The following is a 19,660-nucleotide window of genomic DNA, read 5'->3' as shown; positions in this document are numbered from 1 at the left end:
AGAAATGGAGATGTAAATTTTAATCTGTTTTAGCATGGCATGTTTTAAGGTATCCTACATTCCCTCCCCCCTGATCTTACGGTTTTATCTTTTTGTAAACCGCTTTGAGGTTGTTTACAACCAAGCGGTGTGTGATTTTTATGAAACAAATAACAAATAAATATAAATAATCTGAGCAGGGTTGTGTTTCTTTTACCATAATGTGCCTGTTCATGGACCTCAGCCCCAACCAGTTTAGCCCAATGGTTAAGGTTGATGGGAGCTGTAGTATCTGGGGTCTCAAAAACTGAAGAAGCTGCTTAGTACTTCGCATTAGGAGGAGTGGTCTGTTTCAGAAAGAACGAAGAGTGTTGTGGCACCTTCAGTTGTTCTTAATTATAAATGTTATTATTTATTTGACTTATGAGTCGATCACCTCAAAGGAGTCCTCAAGTTACAAAAGAAATTAAGAGCCAAAGGCATGCAACATAATTGTAAAGAAGGGGAGAGAAAAATACATTACAGTACAGCAAAACTGTTATAATGGCCCATAATCAGACCCAGCAAAGATGCAACCAATTTATTACGCCATAAACTTTCGTTGGCTGCCCAAAACGTGGATTGCTGTAACCCATGCCGTAAGAAATTTGTTAATATAGCTGTCAACGTTTCCCTTTTTTTAAGGGAAATTCCCTTATTCCGAATAGGATTCCTCGCAAGAAAAGGGAAAAGTTGACAGCTATGTTTGTTAAGAATTGCTTGTACTTTACAGCAGGATCCTAACCATGTCTGCTCAGCTGCAGCACTGAATTCAATTTGTCAGGGGAGTTCTAAAGCAGATTTTGCGTATGCCCTCTTAAAATCAAAATCCTTAAAATGCTTTTATTTCAGTGAGCCTACTCTAAAGTATGGCCAAGTCTGAATCCAACACCTTCCCATCGAAAGGACCGGAGATCGTGCCAATGCACTTACTCAAGTCTAAAGGCAAGGCGTGTATGTCTACGGCACGTGACAAACATGGCGGCGCCCGCAGCGGCTTCATTCCTGGAATCCCGACCTTAAAAAAAAAAGGCAGAGACTCAACCAACTAACTCTCTCAGGCTAGAGTGTGTTTATGTGCCTAAAGCGTATTGACCACTTTTTCTCCTTTCACCAAATCCAACGTCTGCTTCCGCCCACCGTGAGCTGTTCTTCCCGAGGATAAAAAAACCTTGAAATTACTATTTTTGTCTTATTTTCTTTATAAAAAAAACCCTCTCTCAAAGCGGTAGGTTGGTTCAGTCCGACCGCGTCCATCTTGTTTCGTTTCCTCCCTTTCTCTCCGCCCTCCCATTTTCTTCTCTCTCTCCACGCCCCCGCCCCCCCCGCCTTAGGTGGAGAAGTGGTTTGGCCCGCCTGACCTGCCTGAGGAAAGAAGGAGAGGAAGCTGACTCGGCTCGTGACGGGAAGCGAGAAGGCGAAGAGCGGGGGCGCTGCTGCTGGTGGGTGAGTGAGTGCCGGGGAAAGGGGCTAACAGAAAGCAGCTTTCCCTCTTTTTTTCCTCCTTAGGATGGTCAACTCCCATCATCCCAAGCTTAGCAGCACCAGGGATCAGGGGTGCTATTTTTAAAAATGTTTGATTGACTTACAGTGGTACCTCTGGTTAAGTACTTAATTCGTTCCGGAGGTCTGTACTTAACCTGAAACTGTTCTTAACCTGAAGCACCACTTTAGCTAATGGGGCCTCCTGCTGCCGCCGCCCCACCAGAGCACGATGTCTGTTCTCATCCTGAAGCAAAGTTCTTAATCTGAAGCTCTATTTCTGGCTTAGCGGAGTCTGTAACCTGAAGCGTATGTAACCTGAAGCGTATGTAACCCGAGGTACCACTGTATTTTAAATTTGCATTTGTTTAAAAGCTACCCTGAGGACGTAGCTATGGGAAGGCGCCGTACCAACATTTATAAATAAACGAATTTAAAAAATACCACCCACAGAGCTATGCCAGGTGTTGAGCTAGTAGCAGCCCTCACGTTGAAGTTTATATATGATATATCATGGGTAGGCAAACTACCCATGGTCTGTTGTTGTTGTTGTTGTTGTTGTTGTTGTTTAGTCGTGTCCAACTCTTCGTGACCCCATGGACCAGAGCACGCCAGGCACTCCTGTCTTCCACTGCCTCCCGCAGTTTCGTCAAATTCATGTTTGTAGCTTCAAGAACACTGTCCCACCATCTCGTCCTCTGTCACCCCCTTCTCCTTATGCCCTCCATCTTTCCCAACATCAGGGTCTTTCCCAGGGAGTCTTCTCTTCTCATGAGGTGGCCACAGTATTGGAGCCTCAGCTTCAGGATCTGTCCTTCCAGTGAGCACTCAGGGCTGATTTCCTTCAGATTGGATAGGTTTGATCTTCTTGCAGTCCACGGGACCCTCAAGAGCAGGGGTAGGCAACCTAAGGCCCGTGGGCTGGATGCGGCCCAGTCGCCTTCTCAATCCGGCCCGCGGAGGGTCCAGGAATCAGTGTGTTTTAACATGAGTAGAATGTGTGCTTTTATTTAAAATGCATCTCTGGGTTATTTGTGGGGCATAGGAATTCGTTCATTCCCCCCCCCCCAAATATAGTCTGGCCCACCACATGGTCTGAGGGACGGTGGACCGGACCACGGCTGAAAAAGGTTGCTGATCCCTGCTCAAGAGCGTAGCTGTCAACTTTTCCCTTTTCTTGCGAGGAATCCTATTCAGAATAAGGGAATTTCCCTTCAAAAAGGGAAAACGTTGACAGCTATGCGCAAGAGTCTCCTCCAGCCCCATAATTCAAAAGCATACATTCTTCGGCGATCAGCTTTCTTTATGGTCCAGCTCTCACTTCCATACATCACTACTGGGAAAACCATAGCTTTAACTATACGGACCTTTGTTGGCAAGGTGATGTCTCTGCTTTTTAAGATGCTGTCTAGGTTTGTCATTGCTTTTCTCCCAAGAAACAGGCGTCTTTTAATTTCGTGACTGCTGTCACCATCTGCAGTGATAGGATGGTCTATTGAGATCTTATTAACCAGGTTTATACCCCGCCCCGCCCCCAAGGAGCAAAAGGAAACATTTATGGTGTTCACACACCTCCCTGTGTTTTCTTATCCTCAGAACAAGAGGTAGGCTTGCCTGGGGGGGATCTGAGTCGCTTTGTCCTCCCAACAGCCTTGCGGGGTAGGTTGGGCTGAGAGTTAAGGTGGCTCCTTGGGTGAGCTTCCTGGGGACTTTGAAAAACCCACCTTTGGAGGTGCAGAGAGAACAGATCGATCCAACATCATCCAGTGAGCTTTGTGGCTGATGGGGGGGGGCGATTTGAAAGCTGGGTCCTCCCCAGTTTGAGGTCAAGGGCCACTGCACAACAGTGACTCAGGACTTGGGTCTCCAGCTGTTGCTGAACTACAACTCCCATCCATAGCTATCAACCTTCCCTTTTTTTGCGGGAAATTCCCTTATTCCAGTGCCGTTTCCCGCTGCTATCCCTGATTGTTAGATATCCCGTAGACTGTCTCTGGGACAGGTGAGGCTGCTGGTCCCTTATTTTCGAGGCTGCTGATCCCTTAATTTCAAATCTGAAAGTTGACAGCTATGCTCCCATCATCCCAAGCTTAGCAGCACCAGGGATCAGGGGTGCTATTTTTTAAAATATTTGATTGACTTATTTTAAATTTGCATTTGTTTTTGTTTAAAAGCTACCCAAAGGACATAGCTATGGGATGGTGCCTTACCAATATTTATAAACAAATTAAAAAGTACTACCCACAGAGCTATGCCAGGTGTTGGGCTAGCAGCAGCCCTCATGTTGAGGTTTATATATGATATATCATGGGTAGGCAAACTAAGGCCCGGGGGCTGGATCCGGCCCAATCGCCTTCTCAATCCGACCCGCGTGTTTTTATATGAGTAGATTGTGTGCTTCTATTTAAAATGCATCTCTGGGTTATTTGTGGGGCATAGGAATTCATTCTTTTCCCCCCTTCAAAATATAGTCCGGCCCCCCACAAGGTTTGAGGGACAGTGGACCGGCCTCCTGCTGAAAATGTTTGCTGACTCCTGAAATATGATATATTGTGTGTGTGTGTGTATGGTAGATGCATATATAGATAGATGAGATAGATAGCTGATATATGTGTGTGTATATGCGCACCGTTTTGAGGACTATTTTCGATCAAACAGCAGGACAGGAATAAAATAGTACACCAATGGAATTACTCGTCACGAACCTAATTACTCATCACCACAGGTTTATTGCCATCAACAAAAACATGCACACCATACAGTTCAACATAATCTTAAGAACTGAGCAAAATACTAAGTATAACTGGAGGGCAAAGGGATGGAGATTTTTTTTAAGCAATCTGGTATTGGTATTGTAGTCCAAAAACAAAACAGTGGAGACCCTAGTTCGGGGCACCCTGTTCTATGCCATGGATTGGCAAGCTGGTGCTCTTTGGATGCTTTTCAGTTCCCGTCACCCATCTGTCTCAGCCAACGTGGCCAAGGGCCAGGGAGGATGTGAACTGTTGCTCAGCAACATCTGGAGGGCCACAGGTTCCCCTTTTGAAACAGGTGGGGGATAGTCTTTCATCAGATCGCTTAAAAAAAACCCTCTATCCCTTTTCTCTCCGGTTATACTTTGCTTTGTATTTTGCTCAATACTTAAGATTATGTTGAATTGTATGGTGTGTGCTTTTGTTGATGGTAATAAACTAGTGGTGATGAGTAATTAGGTTCGTGATAGTAATTCCATTGGCGTACTGTTTTATTTTTATCCTGCTGTTTGATCCAAAATAGTCCTCAAAGTGGTTTATTTTTTATTTTATTTTTAAACCCAAAGTTAGGGCTGCTGCTAGCCCAACACCTGACCTAGGTCTGTGGGTAGTATTTATTTTTAATTTGTTTATTTAAAAATGTTGGTATGGTGCCATCCCATGGCTATGTTCTCAGGGTAGCTTTTAACAAAAATAAATGCAAATCTAAAAAGCCTAAAATAAGTTAATCAAACGTTATAAAAAGCATAACAACAGTAGTCTTGATAAAAATGAAATTTAACACTGAAACAGATTTTAAATGCCTGTGCCTGGTGCTGGAATGATGTCAAGGTAGGCACCAAGTGAACCTCTCGGAGGGGAGCATTTCATAGCTGGGATGCCACTACTAAAAAGATCCTTTCTTCTGTATCCTTCTGCCACACCTCACCTGGTAGGGGCACCTTGCAGAAGACTTAAGATCTGAACAGGTACATATGGAGTTAATTGATCATTTAACTACCTTGATTCTAAGCTGTGAAGTGCCAAAAGTGCCAAAATTAGCACTTGGAGCTGGGCTCAGGAGCATACTTTGCATTGTTACTTACACTTCCTGCAAAGTAAGTCCCAAAGAATTTGGCAACTACCAGTTGACAAAAGCATGAGTCTCATTGCTCTGTGTGGGCTTGCTTCCAAGTGCACATGATAAGGATCATCCTGTACACATCCTTGGTGTCTTAGTTTATTATTGCTCAGACAGCCTTTTCTTAGCTTATGTGATGCTTTTGTCCTAGTGCCCTGTATCATGTGATCAGATCCTAAAGCTAGTATATTTGGGTAAGCCTGCTTCAGGAATGCAAGCACATTGCCTGGATCGCAGGGCAGGAAAAGGCTGTTAAACAGAGAAGTCTTTAGCAAGGACCTAAAACAACAGTTCTCAAACTTTTTTCTCTGGGACACACTTTCAGAATATGGTGGTACCTCGAGTTAAGTACTTAATTCGTTCCGGAGGTCTGTTCTTAACCTGAAACTGTTCTTAACCTGAAGCACCACTTTAGATAATGGGGCCTGCTGCTGCTGCTGCCCCGCCGGAGCACGATTTCTGTTCTCATCCTGAAGCAAAGTTCTTAACCCGAGGTACTATTTCTGGGTTAGCGGAGTCTGTAGCCTGAAGCGTATGTAACCCGAGGTACCACTGTAAAAATTTGCTCATGCCACACCAAAAATTTTATTGATAAAAAATATGCTGCATAACAAAAGGAAATAATTCCTAGTAGTGCTTGATTTATATATAACGTGGAACACAGCTACGTACTTTATAATATGTTAGAGACCAGACTGAGGGTTACAGCTCTGATGAGGAATGATGGGAAACCCCCCACACACACACACTTCCTGCTCCTGACCAGGATCCTGAAGCTGCCTAGGAACAGTGGAGTAGCATAGATTTAGAGAATTGGTTTGCAGAGGGGCATAGTTCGAAAACAACAGCTGGGGAGAGCTGAGCGGGGAACAACTAGGAGAAGCAGAACAGGAAGAGATTGAGAGAACTGACTCCCCTTTGCTAGAAAGCATCCAGCCTTTATCTCCAAGGGCAAGGAGAAGGCTCAGTGGCTGCAAGATCAGGTTGTAAGAAGGGGGAAGTGACGCAGATGACTCAGGGGGAAGTAAGAGGGAAGCTTAATTGGGAGCACCTTCATTCCAAGAAGGGTTGCTTTGTTCTTTTGCTCTGATCATTAAGCACTCTTAAACTGGTAAACTTAAATTGCTTTGTTCTGCTGATGCACAGCCAAAGGGTGGGAGGAAACCTGACATGATCATGAAACATCCAGAAAGTATAAAACGTGTTGGAAGTGTAAAGAAGCAGAGGGAAACTTTTTTCACATGTGGTGGACATGTAAAAAGGTAAAAGTATATTAGGAAATGATTTATAATGAATTGAAAAAAATATTTAAAACTACTTTCCCCAAAAAAACCCAGAGTCTTTTCTGTTGGAAATAACCCAGACAGAATGAATGAATGAATGAATCTTTATTTGCATCAGCTATCGGCCATAGCAATAAAACAACAGTATGATATACAAAGAATAGAAACAATTACAGTGGTACCTCGGGTTAAGTACTTAATTCATTCCAGAGGAATGAATTCATACCTGAAACTGTTCTTTACCTGAAGCACCACTTTAGCTAATGGGGCCTGCCGCGCTGCCGGAGCACGATTTCTGTTCTCATCCTGAAGCAAAGTTCTTAACCCGAGGTACTATTTCTGGGTTTGCGGAGTCTGTAACCTGAAGCATATGTAACCCGAGGTACCACTGTATATAAAATACATTTTAGGGTTTTTAATCGATAGTCAAATAGTGGATCTTATTCTGATTGCCCCAGCTAAAAACCTTGTAACCTTTGCTGTCACCTGCTCATCTTGAACCCAGACAGAATTTCCTAGGTGTCAGAAAAGATTGTTTATGCAACAACTGCGACCCGTGTTGTGTTAGCCCCAAAATGGAAAGTGAGCGAGGTCCCAACTAAAGAGGATTGGCAACTTAAGTTGACAGAATATGCAGAACTTGCAGATTTAACACATAGGATAAGAGAGCAAGAAGAACATATATTTAAAGAAGTGTGGAAAACATTTCTTGAATATATGGAAAATAACTGTATACAGCTGAAAATGCTGGCAGCACTAAGATAACTTCGAGAGTAAATAATTTTTGACAAATGTAAAAGTGGAAAACTGATTTGAATAGTTATAGTAAAATGTTCAGGAATGTATGATACGTAAAATGAACTATGGAAGGAGAAGAAGGGAAGTCATTGGATATCCAAAATACAGCTTTCAATTAGTCTTCTCCAGCACTGTTCAAATGGTAATTCTGGATCACAACTAGGGTTGTCCTCCATATCGCTTGATGCTCTTGCTCTCATTTTGAAAAGATATCCATATTCTGGAATATATATATACAGTCGTACCTTGGAAGTTGAACAGAATCCAACAGGAAATACCGACAATGGAAGAATGGAGAAGGAAGCTGTTAGACTATGCTGAGTTGGATAAATTGACTGGGAAGATTAGATACTTAAGAGACCAAATGTTCACCGAGGACTGGGGAAAATTTGTGGAATATCTGGAAAGTATGAGTGAGGGACAAATAACGCTAGAGGGATTTAAAGAAGCACTGTGAAATGTGAGAAGTATTGTTAAAAGGGAATAGAAAAAGAAAGGTTCAAATAATGACAATACAAACCTAAGAAATGCGTAAATTAATAATGACTACGAATGATTTACGGAAAAGCTGAAGGAAGTCCAGAAAAGAAATACTTTGTGGAAAATTGGATGTGAAATTATTGTGTGTTTTTGTTTTTGTTGTAAATTAATAAAAATTATTTATATAAAAAAAAGGAAGTTGAACAGAATCTGTTCCAGATGTCCATTCTGCTTCCAAAATGTTCAGAAACCAAAGCATGGCTTCTGATTGGCTGCAGGAAGCCGCGGAATCCCTGTGGGATGTTCAGCTTCCAAAAATAGTTTGCAAACCAGAACACTCACTTCCAGGTTTGCGGCGTTCGGGAGCCAAAACGTTCAAGAACTAAGCTGTTCAAAAACCAAGGTAAAACTGTACTACACTACGCTGATTTAAACACATTATGTCCTTGAATCTCCCCGCCACACTTGCCATCCTCTTCTGACACACCCTTCGAGAACCACTGACCTGATATTAGGCACTTACCTAATATTCACAGGCAGAAAATCCCACATAGTAAGTAATTTCTAAAGGCTGTGCTTCAGGTGGTCATGATGGGGCAGACTTCAGAGTGCCTGCCTTAAGGCTGCAGTGACCAGTCTTTGTTGAGAGATGTGAGCAATATAGGCCTTCAAAATGCTATTTGATCTGGTCAGGAGGGGCTGGCACAATGCAGTGACTCAGGTTGTCCTGAGACAAGGAACGGTTAATCAAGCTCTCAGATTAGGCCAGGGGGTGCTCTTGCATTTTAAACATACTGTGCTGATAAGGATCCCCCACCCAAAAAAACCTCCAGTAAAGTTTCTAGGGTTTGCAAAAGGAGTGTGCTGACAGTATAGCCAAAATGGGAAGCTATTTGTCTTAGTGGCAGAACTTGCAGCCCAACTGAATTCTCTAATAGTGTCTTCTTGAGGATAGTTTGATCCACGATTTCCGCAACCTCCTCTGTTTTTCAACCACCTTAAAGCAAGGATGCATCAAGTTTTGAAAGGTGGCCTCTTTGTAGCATTGGAAGTGGTTTAAGTGGAAAGATGAGGCAAAGGTATACCATAGGACTGGTATAAATCGAAAGCTGGTAAGATCTGAGCTTCTCCCACATCCACATACTAGTTCCTGCTTCCATGGATCAAAACATACAGTGCGTGTTGCTGAAACACTACTGTCGAAAGGCAGGTACTCTAGCTGTGAAAATACACCGGCAAAGCAGGCAGTTTGAGATGTTTGAAGCAAATGAGTTGAGCCACATGGTACGGAAGAAGACAAGAATGTGACTTGGTTCCACCCATTTTGGGTTTTTTGTTTTTTCCTTTTTTTTTTAATGATTTTTATTAAGGTTTCAGTAAAAAGTTAAACAGAAAAACATAAAAAAGAAATACACAAATACACAATACATAATCCAAAAAAGAAACAAGCACAGAAAACAAAAAACAAAACAAAAAAAGAAACAGAACATTTAAAAACTATCACCTTTTCATTTCCGTTTTTAAATTTACTTATTTTCTGGACCTCCTCATACCTCCCTCTTTTGTATTCCAGTTCAAATTGTTTGTCCAGCAATTTCTTTCCCACTTTTTTAATCCCAATCTTTAATCTTAATATAATATAGCATTAAAATTTTACCTCTTAAATACCAAATTTCCATTTCCTTAAACTTCTTTAATCCTAATCTTTAATCTTAGTCTATAACTTTAAATCCTGTACAGCTGGAAACCACTTATTTTCAATCCAACATCACTCTAGCATTCTTTAATTTTGCAGTGTTTCTGTAAATAATCTTTGAATTTCTTCCAATCTTCCTCCACCGACTCTTCTCCCTGGTCACGGATTCTGCCAGTCATTTCCGCCAGTTCCATATAGTCCATCAGTTTCATCTGCCATTCCTCCAGCATGGGAAGTTCTTGTGTCTTCCAATACTTTGCAATGAGTATTCTTGCTGCTGTTGTTGCATACATAAAGAAAGTTCTATCCTTTTTTATCACCATTTGGCCGACCATGCCCAAGAGATAGGCCTCTGGTTTCTTGGGGAAGGTATATTTGAATACCTTTTTTAATTCATTATATATCATTTCCCAGAAAGCCTTAATCTTTGGGCACGTCCACCAAAGGTGAAAAAATGTACCTTCAATTTCTTTACATTTCCAACATTTATTATCGGGCAAGTGATAGATTTTTGCAAGCTTGACTGGGGTTATGTACCATGGTTCCACCCATTTTGGGTCATCTGGATCAGTTTGCTATTTCCTGACTGGATCATTGACTTGCCCTTTCCTCTACCAAGCCTCTGGCACACTAATCCGAATAGCATGACCTGTCAGAGTTTGGAGGAAAGTGGAGCAAAAATATATTTTAATAGCTTTGAGCTGGGGGAGGAGCTGTCAGTTGTTCCTATATGGTGTTCTGTCAAATCATTTCAATCTGTGCTTAAATTTACTCACTTCTTTTCACAGAATCCGGCTTTCCATCCCATCGTTGCTGGCGATCTCTGGCATGAAGGCATTGATCTGGGTCTGAAAAACATCGGTCTGGTTTCGTTCTAGTCTCCCTTTTGTTTACATTCACACATAGAAAAGACCCGAACTCCGAGCTGCAATTATGTCGGCTTACTCAAAAAGCTACAATCCTTTTGACGAAGACGAGGATGAAGACTTAAAGCCAGTCAAGTGGAATGAAAGTAATGAGCCCCCTAGAGAAGGGGCGGATAGACAGAGGTACCTGCAGCAAGAAGTCCTGAGGCGGTCCCAGGCCACTGTGGACAGCAGCAACCACGCTCTGTCCCTCATTTATGAGTCTGAGCATATTGGCGTAGCTGCCTCAGAGGTAAGCAAGAATCTTAAGATTGACCTTGCTGTAGTTTATGGGGAGTATTTGATAAAATAACTTTCTTCAGTATTTTTTCCTATAATAATGTCAACTTATGTGTTATTTGGAAGTACAGTCATACCTCGGGTTAAAGCCGCTTCAGGTTGAGCGTTTTCAGGTTGCGCTCCGCGGCGACCCGGAAGTAATAGAACGCGTTACTTCCGGGTTTCGCCGCATGTGCAGATGCTCAAAATGACATCATGCGCAGAAGCGGCGAATCGCGGCACGCGCAGATGCGGGTTGCGTTCTGCTCTGGATGCGAACGGGGCTCTGGAACGGTTCCTGTTCGCATCCAGAGGTACCACTGTAAGTGGATTGATTTCAGTGCAGTTTACATCCAAGTGTTTAGGATCAGAGTCTGAGAACTGATGAAAAAACCGGGATACTTCATTAGGGATAAAAGCTGCATGATGATTTTGAGTACATACTCAAATGCCCTTTCAGAAATGGCAGACTTTCAGAGTCTGTCCACACCAGGGGTTGGCAAACTAAGGCCCGCGGGCTGGATGAGGCCCAATTGCCTTCAGGATCTGGCCTGTGGACTGTCCCTGGATCGGCGTGGGGATTCTGTTCGTTCGGGCTGCGCCATCTTTCCCCTTGCACCATTCCATTCCCCACCACCACCTCACACACACCACAGCAGCGCCTCCTCCCTCCCTCCAGGAAGGGGGCTGGCTGAGCGTCATTTTAAGCAGCCTCTCTCCGGAGCCAGCCCTATCGTGCCGCTCATCTTCCCTGTACCGCCCTGGTGCTCCTGTGGACCAGAGAGCGGAGCGGACGAGCTCCCTCTACCCAGAAGCAGCCACGATGGCGGTGGTGGTGGCGGCAGCCCCAGAGAAGATAAGCGCTGAGAGTGGGGGAGGACTACTTAACCCCCTCACCGCCTCTTCCAGCTCCCCACCACACCCCGGTGCCACTTCTGCGGCCCACCACAAGGTCTGAGGGTCAGTGGACCGACCCGCGGCTAAAAAAATTTTGCCGACCCCCTGGTCCACACATTTATTTCCAACATTCTTTCCAACCAACTTTTCCAACATTATTTCAAAGTATACGGGACCCGCTCGTGTCAGTTACAGCATCTGAATTTGTTGGTTCCGGGCACCATATGCCTTTATATCAAGCTTCCTCAACCTCAGCCCTACAGATGTTTTTTGGCCTACAACTCCCATGATCCCTAGCTAGCAGGACCAGTGGTCAGGGATGATGGGAATTGTAGTCTCAAAACATCTGGAGGGCCGAGGTTGAGGAAGCCTGCTTTATACAGTGGTACCTGGGGTTACATACGCTTCAGGTTACATACGCTTCAGGTTACAGGCTCCGCTAACCCAGAAATAGTGCTTCAGGTTAAGAACTTTGCTTCAGGATGAGAACAGAAATCGTGCTCCGGCGGTACGGCAGCAGCGGGAAGCCCCATTAGCTAAAGTGGTGCTTCAGGTTAAGAACAGTTTCAGGTTAAGTACGGACCTCCGGAACGAATTAAGTACTTAACCCGAGGTACCACTGTATCTTGGTTTCATTGAAGACATGGCAGTACATCCATGTAAGAACTTTTGTTGGGAAATGATTATTGTGGGCAGGTGGAACTGAGCAGCTGTAAAAGGACATCTCTCTGAAGGAGATGGACTTTGTCATTGTCTCAGACCACGGTGTCTTGTTTCTTGTAAAACAAAACAATATGTGAAACTTGCTGAAGACATTGGACCTATCATTTGTAAATGTGCTTGATTTCTAAGCCAGTGGCTAGAAAGGAGGGCATACACCTGACTACATAGTCTTTCCTATTAATCATTTCCTTTAATTATGAAGCCTAGACTTGAATCACTGCTAGGCATCTTTGGTTGGCAGAACCACTAATATAAGGCCTCCTGGAATGTCTTTCTAGAAGTGAGGCTGTTTTTTTTAAAAAATAAATACAGTAAACCAAAAGACTAGCCGTTATGAGCTGTTCTTCAATTTTTCTTGGTATGACTGGGGCAATCTTCTGCTGCCTTTTATCCTAGTAAGTTTATTTGTAGGGCCTTGGCTCTCCAGCCATACAAGTGCTTAACTTTGCGTTCAAATTATTCCATTCATATACATCAGGGATGTCCAATGGGTAGATCGTGATCTACCAGTAGATTGCCGGGGTGCCCCAGGTAGATCGCAGGATGAGAGAAAGTGATCATGGAAAAGCAGCGCCTCTACCTTTGCTTCCTCCCAAAAACTCAACAACTCTGGGCAAATCTCTCCCCAGTTAGTTGCCACCTTGGGTAGATCACTGCCAGTTTTTTTATACTGGGAGTAGATCGCAGTCTCTTGGGAGTTGGACGTGCCTGATATACATATTTAAACCAAAGTCTAAGAGATACTGAGTACTGAATTGGGACGTCCCTGGTTCCAATCTTTCCAGGTGGACTGAGGCAAGGCACTGCTGGCTTCAGCATCTGCAATATGGGGACAGTAGTGGCCTGGCTTCCATTGTTGTTAGGAATATTACAAAAAGATGCTTAAGGTGAAGTGTTTTGAACTTATGAAAGTACTAGGAACGAGTGCTAGTTCTGTCCTCTCCAACCGTGGGTGTTGATTTCTTCAAGTGTGGCGCAAATGAAATTGCATGCTTAGTCCATTTCCTTCAAATAATTGTATCCCAGAGTTTGTGATAAACTAGAAGATGACAAATTGAAACAAGCTCATAAAGGTATTTTTTAATAATAATCAAGGTTGAAATCTATCCAAGTTATTGTTTTTCTTAGTCTATAGACTGAACTGCGGTGTTTTCTAGAGGCTGAAGCCAAAAGGAGCCTTTCTTCTCCCTGGGAAAATTATCAGACCTTATCTGAAAGAGTCTTGTGATCAGACTAGAGGGAAATTGGGCAGAGAGACTGCAGTCTTTTGTTCTTCACTTGTAGGTAGGAACTTGGACCGGCAAATATTTCAGGTAGTGGTTTAAAAAATAAAAAGGAGCAGGTCATGAAATGAGCAGGTGCCGTTCAGTAGGCAGGTGAGCTTTAATTAGGCATCAGCAGAGTCTTCACATCTTAGCTTCCTCATGCCTTCAGCAAATCTTGCTGCATAAATGTTATAGTAGAAATAGAATTCAAGAAAATACCGTGGAGATAGAAAGGATTACTACTTCCAATTTCTCATCACCATCACATCAGCATTACGCAGCAACTTGCTGAAGAAATCTAGTGAACCAAAGGGCCTCTTTTCCACATTGTACTAAACCTTTGTTTAGTGCACATGCATGAGCTGAAATAAGCCCAAGCGAACCCCTGGGATCACTCTCCTGAATCCCCATCAACTCCCATATAGTCAGAAGGAGGTACATCGCAAGCATTTAATCCCTCTTTCCCAGAATCTTGACTTGTCACTTCTTACAAGTCAAAGATTACAGTCCAAAACAAACTCTGGTTAGTTAAACAAGCAAAACCAATGGCTTGAAGCGGCTTTGTTCTGAAACAAATCGGAGTTTGTTTTAAATCTCTGGTTTTCAGAACATGACAGTCCAGATTTCTGGGTAAGGGGAACTACTGGTGAAGAACTCATTCCAGCTATACTGCAGGGAAAAGGGGGAGCCCAAGGCTTTGCCTGGGTTTGTTCCAGCTTGTGCTAAATTGTGGATTAGAGACAAAAGAAAGCACTTATTCGCACAGCACGATACGATAATCTTTATTGTCATTGTCCCATACAGAACAATGAAATTGAAAAAATCTACATCAGACATTCAAAAACCCGCAAGCCTGCTATCCCAACTTGGTTAGCCCCCTAAAAATGCTGATACCCCATAATTAAATACAATATACTCCTATAGAGACTACCTTACACTGCGTTTAAAACCAAAATCGCATTTGGATAGACACTTTCTCTGGTGGCTAGGCCTAGTCGTTATAACCCTGTACCTTCTTCCAGAAGGCAGAAGCTGAAAGAGATCATTTCCGGGGTCCTGCACTATCTCTGCAGCTTTCTTATGACACCTGGAAGCGTAGATTTGATCCAAGGTGGGAAGAGTGCACCCAATTATTCTCTCCGCAGTCTTTACAACCCTGGACAGCATTATTTTTTCCCTGACCCTGCAGCTCCCAAACCACACACAGAGACCATAAGTTAATACGCTCTCAACAGTAAAATGGAAAAATGCCATCAACAGGTCCTTTGAGAGATTCCATAATTAAACTGTGGAACTCACTCCCACAAGAGGCAGTGATCGCCACCAACTTGGATGGCTTTAGAAGAGGATTAGACAAACTCATAGAGCCAAAGGCTATCATTGGCTGCTAGCCATTTTGGCTATGCTGTGTGTGCTTCCACGGTCAGAGGCCAGTGAGGCTTCTGAATCCCAGTTGCTGGAAGCCTCAAGAAGGGAAAGGGCTCTTGGGCTCTGCTCTTGCTTGAGAGCTTCCTGCAGGCAGCTGGTCGGCCACAGTGAGAACAGGATGCTGGGCTGGATGGGCCATTGGTCTGATCCAGCAGATTCGTCTCATGTTCTTCTTGAGTGGCAATACAACCAGGGAGTGCAATTCTCAAAACCCGGTTCTTTGCGGACTTAAAACATTTCGCGGCGCTTTTCTTCAGACCCGTTAAAAACTCTTGGTAAAAAGACAGTTGGAAAAATATATACAGTTGTACCTTGGGTTAAGAACTTAATTCATTCTGGAGGTCCGTTCTTAACCTGAAGCACCACTTTAGCTAATGGGGCCTCCCGCACTGCCAGCGCACGATTTCTGTTCTCATCCTGAAGCAAAGTTCTTAACCTGAGGTACTATTTCTGGGTTAGCGGAGTCTGTAACCTGAAGCATCTGTAACCTGAGGTACCACTGTATACACAAATAAAGCTGTATTCGACGGACGAAAGGATATATGATGTCTGACATGATTGAGAATCATAGAGCCAGGGACAGAGATCTTTAAAGCGTTAAAATCGGGATGTGGAAAATATGGAAACAACAAGAAGAGGCAGGACTGAGATTTGGAGATATGCTTCAGAGGTCCAGACTATGGGGAGCACCCCAAAAATCAATAATTATAATTTGGATTATAATTTGTGGTTTATTTTGTTTTTTAGTTTTCTATTTTAATTGGATTATGATTTGATATATTAATTGGATGTTTTTTAATTGGAAAATCAATAAAAATGATTAAAAAAACAAACTCTTGTTTTCCATAGGAGCTCACACGGCAAGGCGAGGCACTGAAACGCAGCGAACGAATGGTGGATAAGATGGATCAAGATCTGAAAACAAGCCAGAGACACATCAACAGCATTAAGAGTGTGTTTGGCGGCTTTGTGAATTACTTCAAAGCCAAGCCACAAGAGATCAAGATTGAGCAGAACGGGGCTGCCGAATACCAAGCAAGCAACAAGTAAGCAACCCAAATTCTCTTCCCAGCTAGGAAAGGTGTAAATCGTGATATCTGGGAGTCGGAGAGTGGGGGTGGAAGCCCAGGTTGCAGGTGGAAGTTTGGACTTCAGTTTCATCCCAGCGTTCTTCTTCAGTGGGGCCAGGAAAGATTCAAATCACATTGCAACTTCTCCCTTAATTGCATCAGAACGTGGTACTTACATTTACCTTTGGACCATTCTCAGCAGAGTCAGGAAAGATGCAAAAGGCGTCAAAACGCAGTATTTGAAGCAAGGCCTTTTGAACATTGTGCTTTCCTGGCAGCTCCATCCTTGGATTTTTTAAGATCAGTGCATCCCCAGGTTTCTTTTGAAAATGGTTTCCCTCCCACCCTGTAGACTCATTCTGAACTAATCAGGAGCCAGGGAGGCGAGGAAACAACAACGAATGCGTGTGGGTGTGGAAAGACTGCAGAAAGGGAAATGATTTTTCTAAAAGCCATTGCCCTTAATGCAAGGCCTGTTTGGACACTGGGAATGGTACCTGTCTTTTCTCTTATCTCCAGATTAAAAGAAGCCATCTCCGTTAGCAAAGAACAGGAGTCAAAGTACCAGGAGAGTCATCCAAACCTACGAAAGTTGGATAATTCAGGTTTGTTTAAACTTGTTTAAAAGGCCATGCCAGGCCTGGAGGAGTTGGACATTCAGGGTTTTTTGGTATGGCAGTTCTTGATAGAAGCCAAATTTGCCTCTTAACTAGGCTACAGAAGCAGGAATAGTGATTTGGCAGGTCTGCAAGAAAAGGATTGTGTTGTTTACTTCCAATTGCAAACCACCTTTAATTAGTAATTATGTGTTCCAGTAATTCAGTATAAAACCATACTTGCCATAAGGCACACATGCTACATTAAAATAGTTTTCTTTCTTTAAAAAGAACTGGAGCCATCAGTTGGTGTTTGGCGAATGTCTAAAAACTCACCTTTTCCCCTTGCCAGAGCATAGTACCACTGGAACCAGTTCAGAGTCTTTGTTCCCACCTGATAGTTACCCAAGGAATCAACACCTCCGAGCTTACCATCAGAAAGTCGATAACAACTTAGGTGAGTAATGACAGCCTGAACTTTGTAATGCTTAATACCAGCTCCTTACCTGAAATTGAATCTCTTTGGTTCCTTTGGGGCTTTCTCCCAAGCAGAGAGAAGCATGTGTCCCTGTTTTCAATTCTCTTTTCATGGAAATAGGAGGTGATGGAAAAATGATTAACATCAATATTTGTTAATAATAATTCAATTAGTGGCTTGCTACATAAGAAGTCTTCAAACAACTTGAAAAACAAGAATGTAGGACTGTTATTAATTATCTTCTGTTGATTAATCAGGGGGTATAAAAGGAATTGGAGTAGTGAAAGGATATGGCAGGGTGGCAGCAGACAGACAGGTTGCTTTGCTGCGCAATGCTTCCTCCTGCAAAATTGCCAACAAGGGCTCTGTTTCCTGCACAACGGGAGCAGAAGAACTTTTGGCCCTCCAGTTGTTTCTGAACTTCAACTTCCATCATCCCCAGCAAGCATGGCCGATGGCCAGGGGAAATGGAAGTTGTCGTTCAGCAACATTGGGGGGCAGGGGAGCAAAGGTTCCTCTCCTTTGCTGTGCAGAAATTAAGGGATGCGCAATAGCAGCTGCTCTCATCAGATTCTACAAGTTGCACTTTTGACTGCCAAAAATTAAGTGGATGTGATTAACTACTAGAGAGCCAGTGTGGTGTAGTGGTTAAGAGTGGTAGTCACGTAATCTGGGTAACCGGGTTCGCGTCTCTGCTCCTCCACATGCAGCTGCTGGGTGACCTTGGGCCAGTCACACTTCTTTGAAGTCTCTCAGCCCCACTCACCTCACAGAGTGTTTGTTGTGGGGGAGGAAGGGAAAGGAGAATGTTAGCCACTTTGAGACTCCTGAAGGGGAGTGAAAGGCGGGGTATCAAATCCAAACTCTTCTTCTTCTACTAATTGCTGCTCCAAAAAGACAGTGGTCGTGAGTTGGAAGAGGATCAGAAATAGCAATATGTTTGAAGGCAGCAGTGCTCTCTTTACCTTAACGTTTCTGAGAACAAATCAAAGTGTTGGTGCTGACCTTTAAAGCCCTAAATGGCCTCAGCCCAGTGTACCTTAAGGAGCGTCTCCACCCCCATCATTCAGCCCGGATACTGAGGTCCAGCACCGAGGGCCTTCTGGCGGTTCCTTCCCTGCAAGAAGTGAGGTTGCAGGGAATCAGGCAGTGGCGCCCTCCTATGAGATGTCAAGTAAATAAACTACTATCTGACTTTTAGAAGACATCTGAAAGCAGCCCTGTTTAGGGAAGTTTTTAATGTTTTATGTTCTATTGTGCTTTTAATTCTGTTGGGAACCGCCCAGAGTGCCTGGGGAAGCCCATCCAGATGGGTGGGGTATAAATAATCATAATCATAATTTATTATTTACAGAGATAGCTGCGTTAGTTTGTACAAAAAATAGTCCTGTGACACTATAAAGGCTAACAATTGCAAGAGCGCACCCTGAATGCTAAACCCAGCTAGTTCGGCGGGGTATAAATAATAAATTATTGTTATTATTCCAAAGCCACAGATAAAGAACAACCATCCTCTTTAACTATTGGCTCCTTCGCTCAGAATATTCTCGGAGCAGCTGCTTTATTATGAATTGACTTCCCAAACACATTTCCTGCCCTGTATCCTTGCTCTTAACCCTGCTCCATTGTCTCCGTCCATTTGCAGATGAAATGTCCTCTGGGCTGGGCCGCCTGAAAAACCTCGCTCTGGGCCTACAGTCTGAAATCGACGAGCAGGATGAAATTCTGGGCCGCCTCACCACAAAGGTGGAGACTCTGGACATCAATATTAAAAGCACAGACAAAAAGATCAAGGAGCTTTAAGGGAGATCCAAATCTCTCACCTCCACACAAGAACTTGATTCCTTTTATACAGCTGGAGATCATCTTGCTATCTGGAAAACAACCAGCATAAGAAAAATGGGTTTATGTGACTGATTTGCCTTGTAATTAAAGACGAATAACCTGAAGTGCAATATGAGAGATTTTAAACCACCTTCTTTTACATATGCATGCCTAAGGGTGCTTTTCACCATCGCCTCTTTAAGCTTCTGATTTTGGGGTACAGTGGAACCTCAGTTTTTGAACGCAATCCATTCCGGAAGACCGTTCGACTTCTGAAACATTCGAAAACCGAGGAAAAATGGAGAAACACAGCTTGGAAGCTGTTTGACTTCCGAGGTGCATTCAAAAATGGAAGCAATTATTTCCAGGTTTTCGGCGTTCGGGTTCTGAATCGTTCAGTTTCCGAGGCGCTCAAAAACTGAGGTTCCACTGTATAATACCTCAATTCCAGACACAATATATGCCATCTATTAAGTGCTCTTTGGCCTTAATTGTAGTGAGTGTTCAGTATAGTGAGAGTGTGTGCATTGCCTTATTTCACAACAGGCATTGTTCGTTCCTTGCA

The 19,660-nt window shown here is 43.3% G+C and overlaps 1 protein-coding gene and 1 long non-coding RNA gene across 3 annotated transcripts in view; both read left to right on the top strand.

Annotated features, from left to right (window-relative positions):
* Nucleotides 1-19,660, top strand: part of LOC308465439 — a 272,654-nt gene that overhangs the window by 249,659 nt on the left and 3,335 nt on the right. The window lies entirely within an intron of this gene.
* SNAP29 (synaptosome associated protein 29) lies at nt 1,338-19,226 on the top strand. 2 transcript variants are annotated; one of them, XM_080985299.1, is made up of 6 exons: nt 1,338-1,460; nt 10,419-10,788; nt 15,977-16,173; nt 16,717-16,802; nt 17,146-17,250; nt 18,917-19,226. In XM_080985299.1, the coding sequence occupies exons 2-6, from the start codon at nt 10,564-10,566 to the stop codon at nt 19,072-19,074; spliced, it is 771 nt and encodes a 256-aa protein (XP_080841425.1). In that variant the 5' UTR covers nt 1,338-1,460; nt 10,419-10,563; the 3' UTR covers nt 19,075-19,226. The 2 variants fall into 2 exon arrangements, with proteins under 2 accessions (XP_080841425.1, XP_080841424.1); XM_080985298.1 differs by having other exon boundaries at nt 1,338-1,464.

The sequence above is a fragment of the Podarcis pityusensis genome (genome assembly GCF_964106645.2).
Source record: "Podarcis pityusensis genome assembly, chromosome: 16".
Classification (NCBI taxonomy): Eukaryota; Metazoa; Chordata; class Lepidosauria; order Squamata; family Lacertidae; genus Podarcis; species Podarcis pityusensis.
This window is presented reverse-complemented; position numbering and strand designations above follow the sequence as displayed.

Coding starts and splice junctions, on each gene's coding strand:
- SNAP29 (XM_080985299.1), top strand. CDS start 10,564: ATGTCGGCTTACTCAAAAAGCTACAATCCTTTTGACGAAGACGAGGAT. Junction 10,789..15,976: donor TTGGCGTAGCTGCCTCAGAG/GTAAGCAAGAAT, acceptor TGTTTTCCATAG/GAGCTCACACGGCAAGGCGA. Junction 17,251..18,916: donor GAAAGTCGATAACAACTTAG/GTGAGTAATGAC, acceptor GTCCATTTGCAG/ATGAAATGTCCTCTGGGCTG.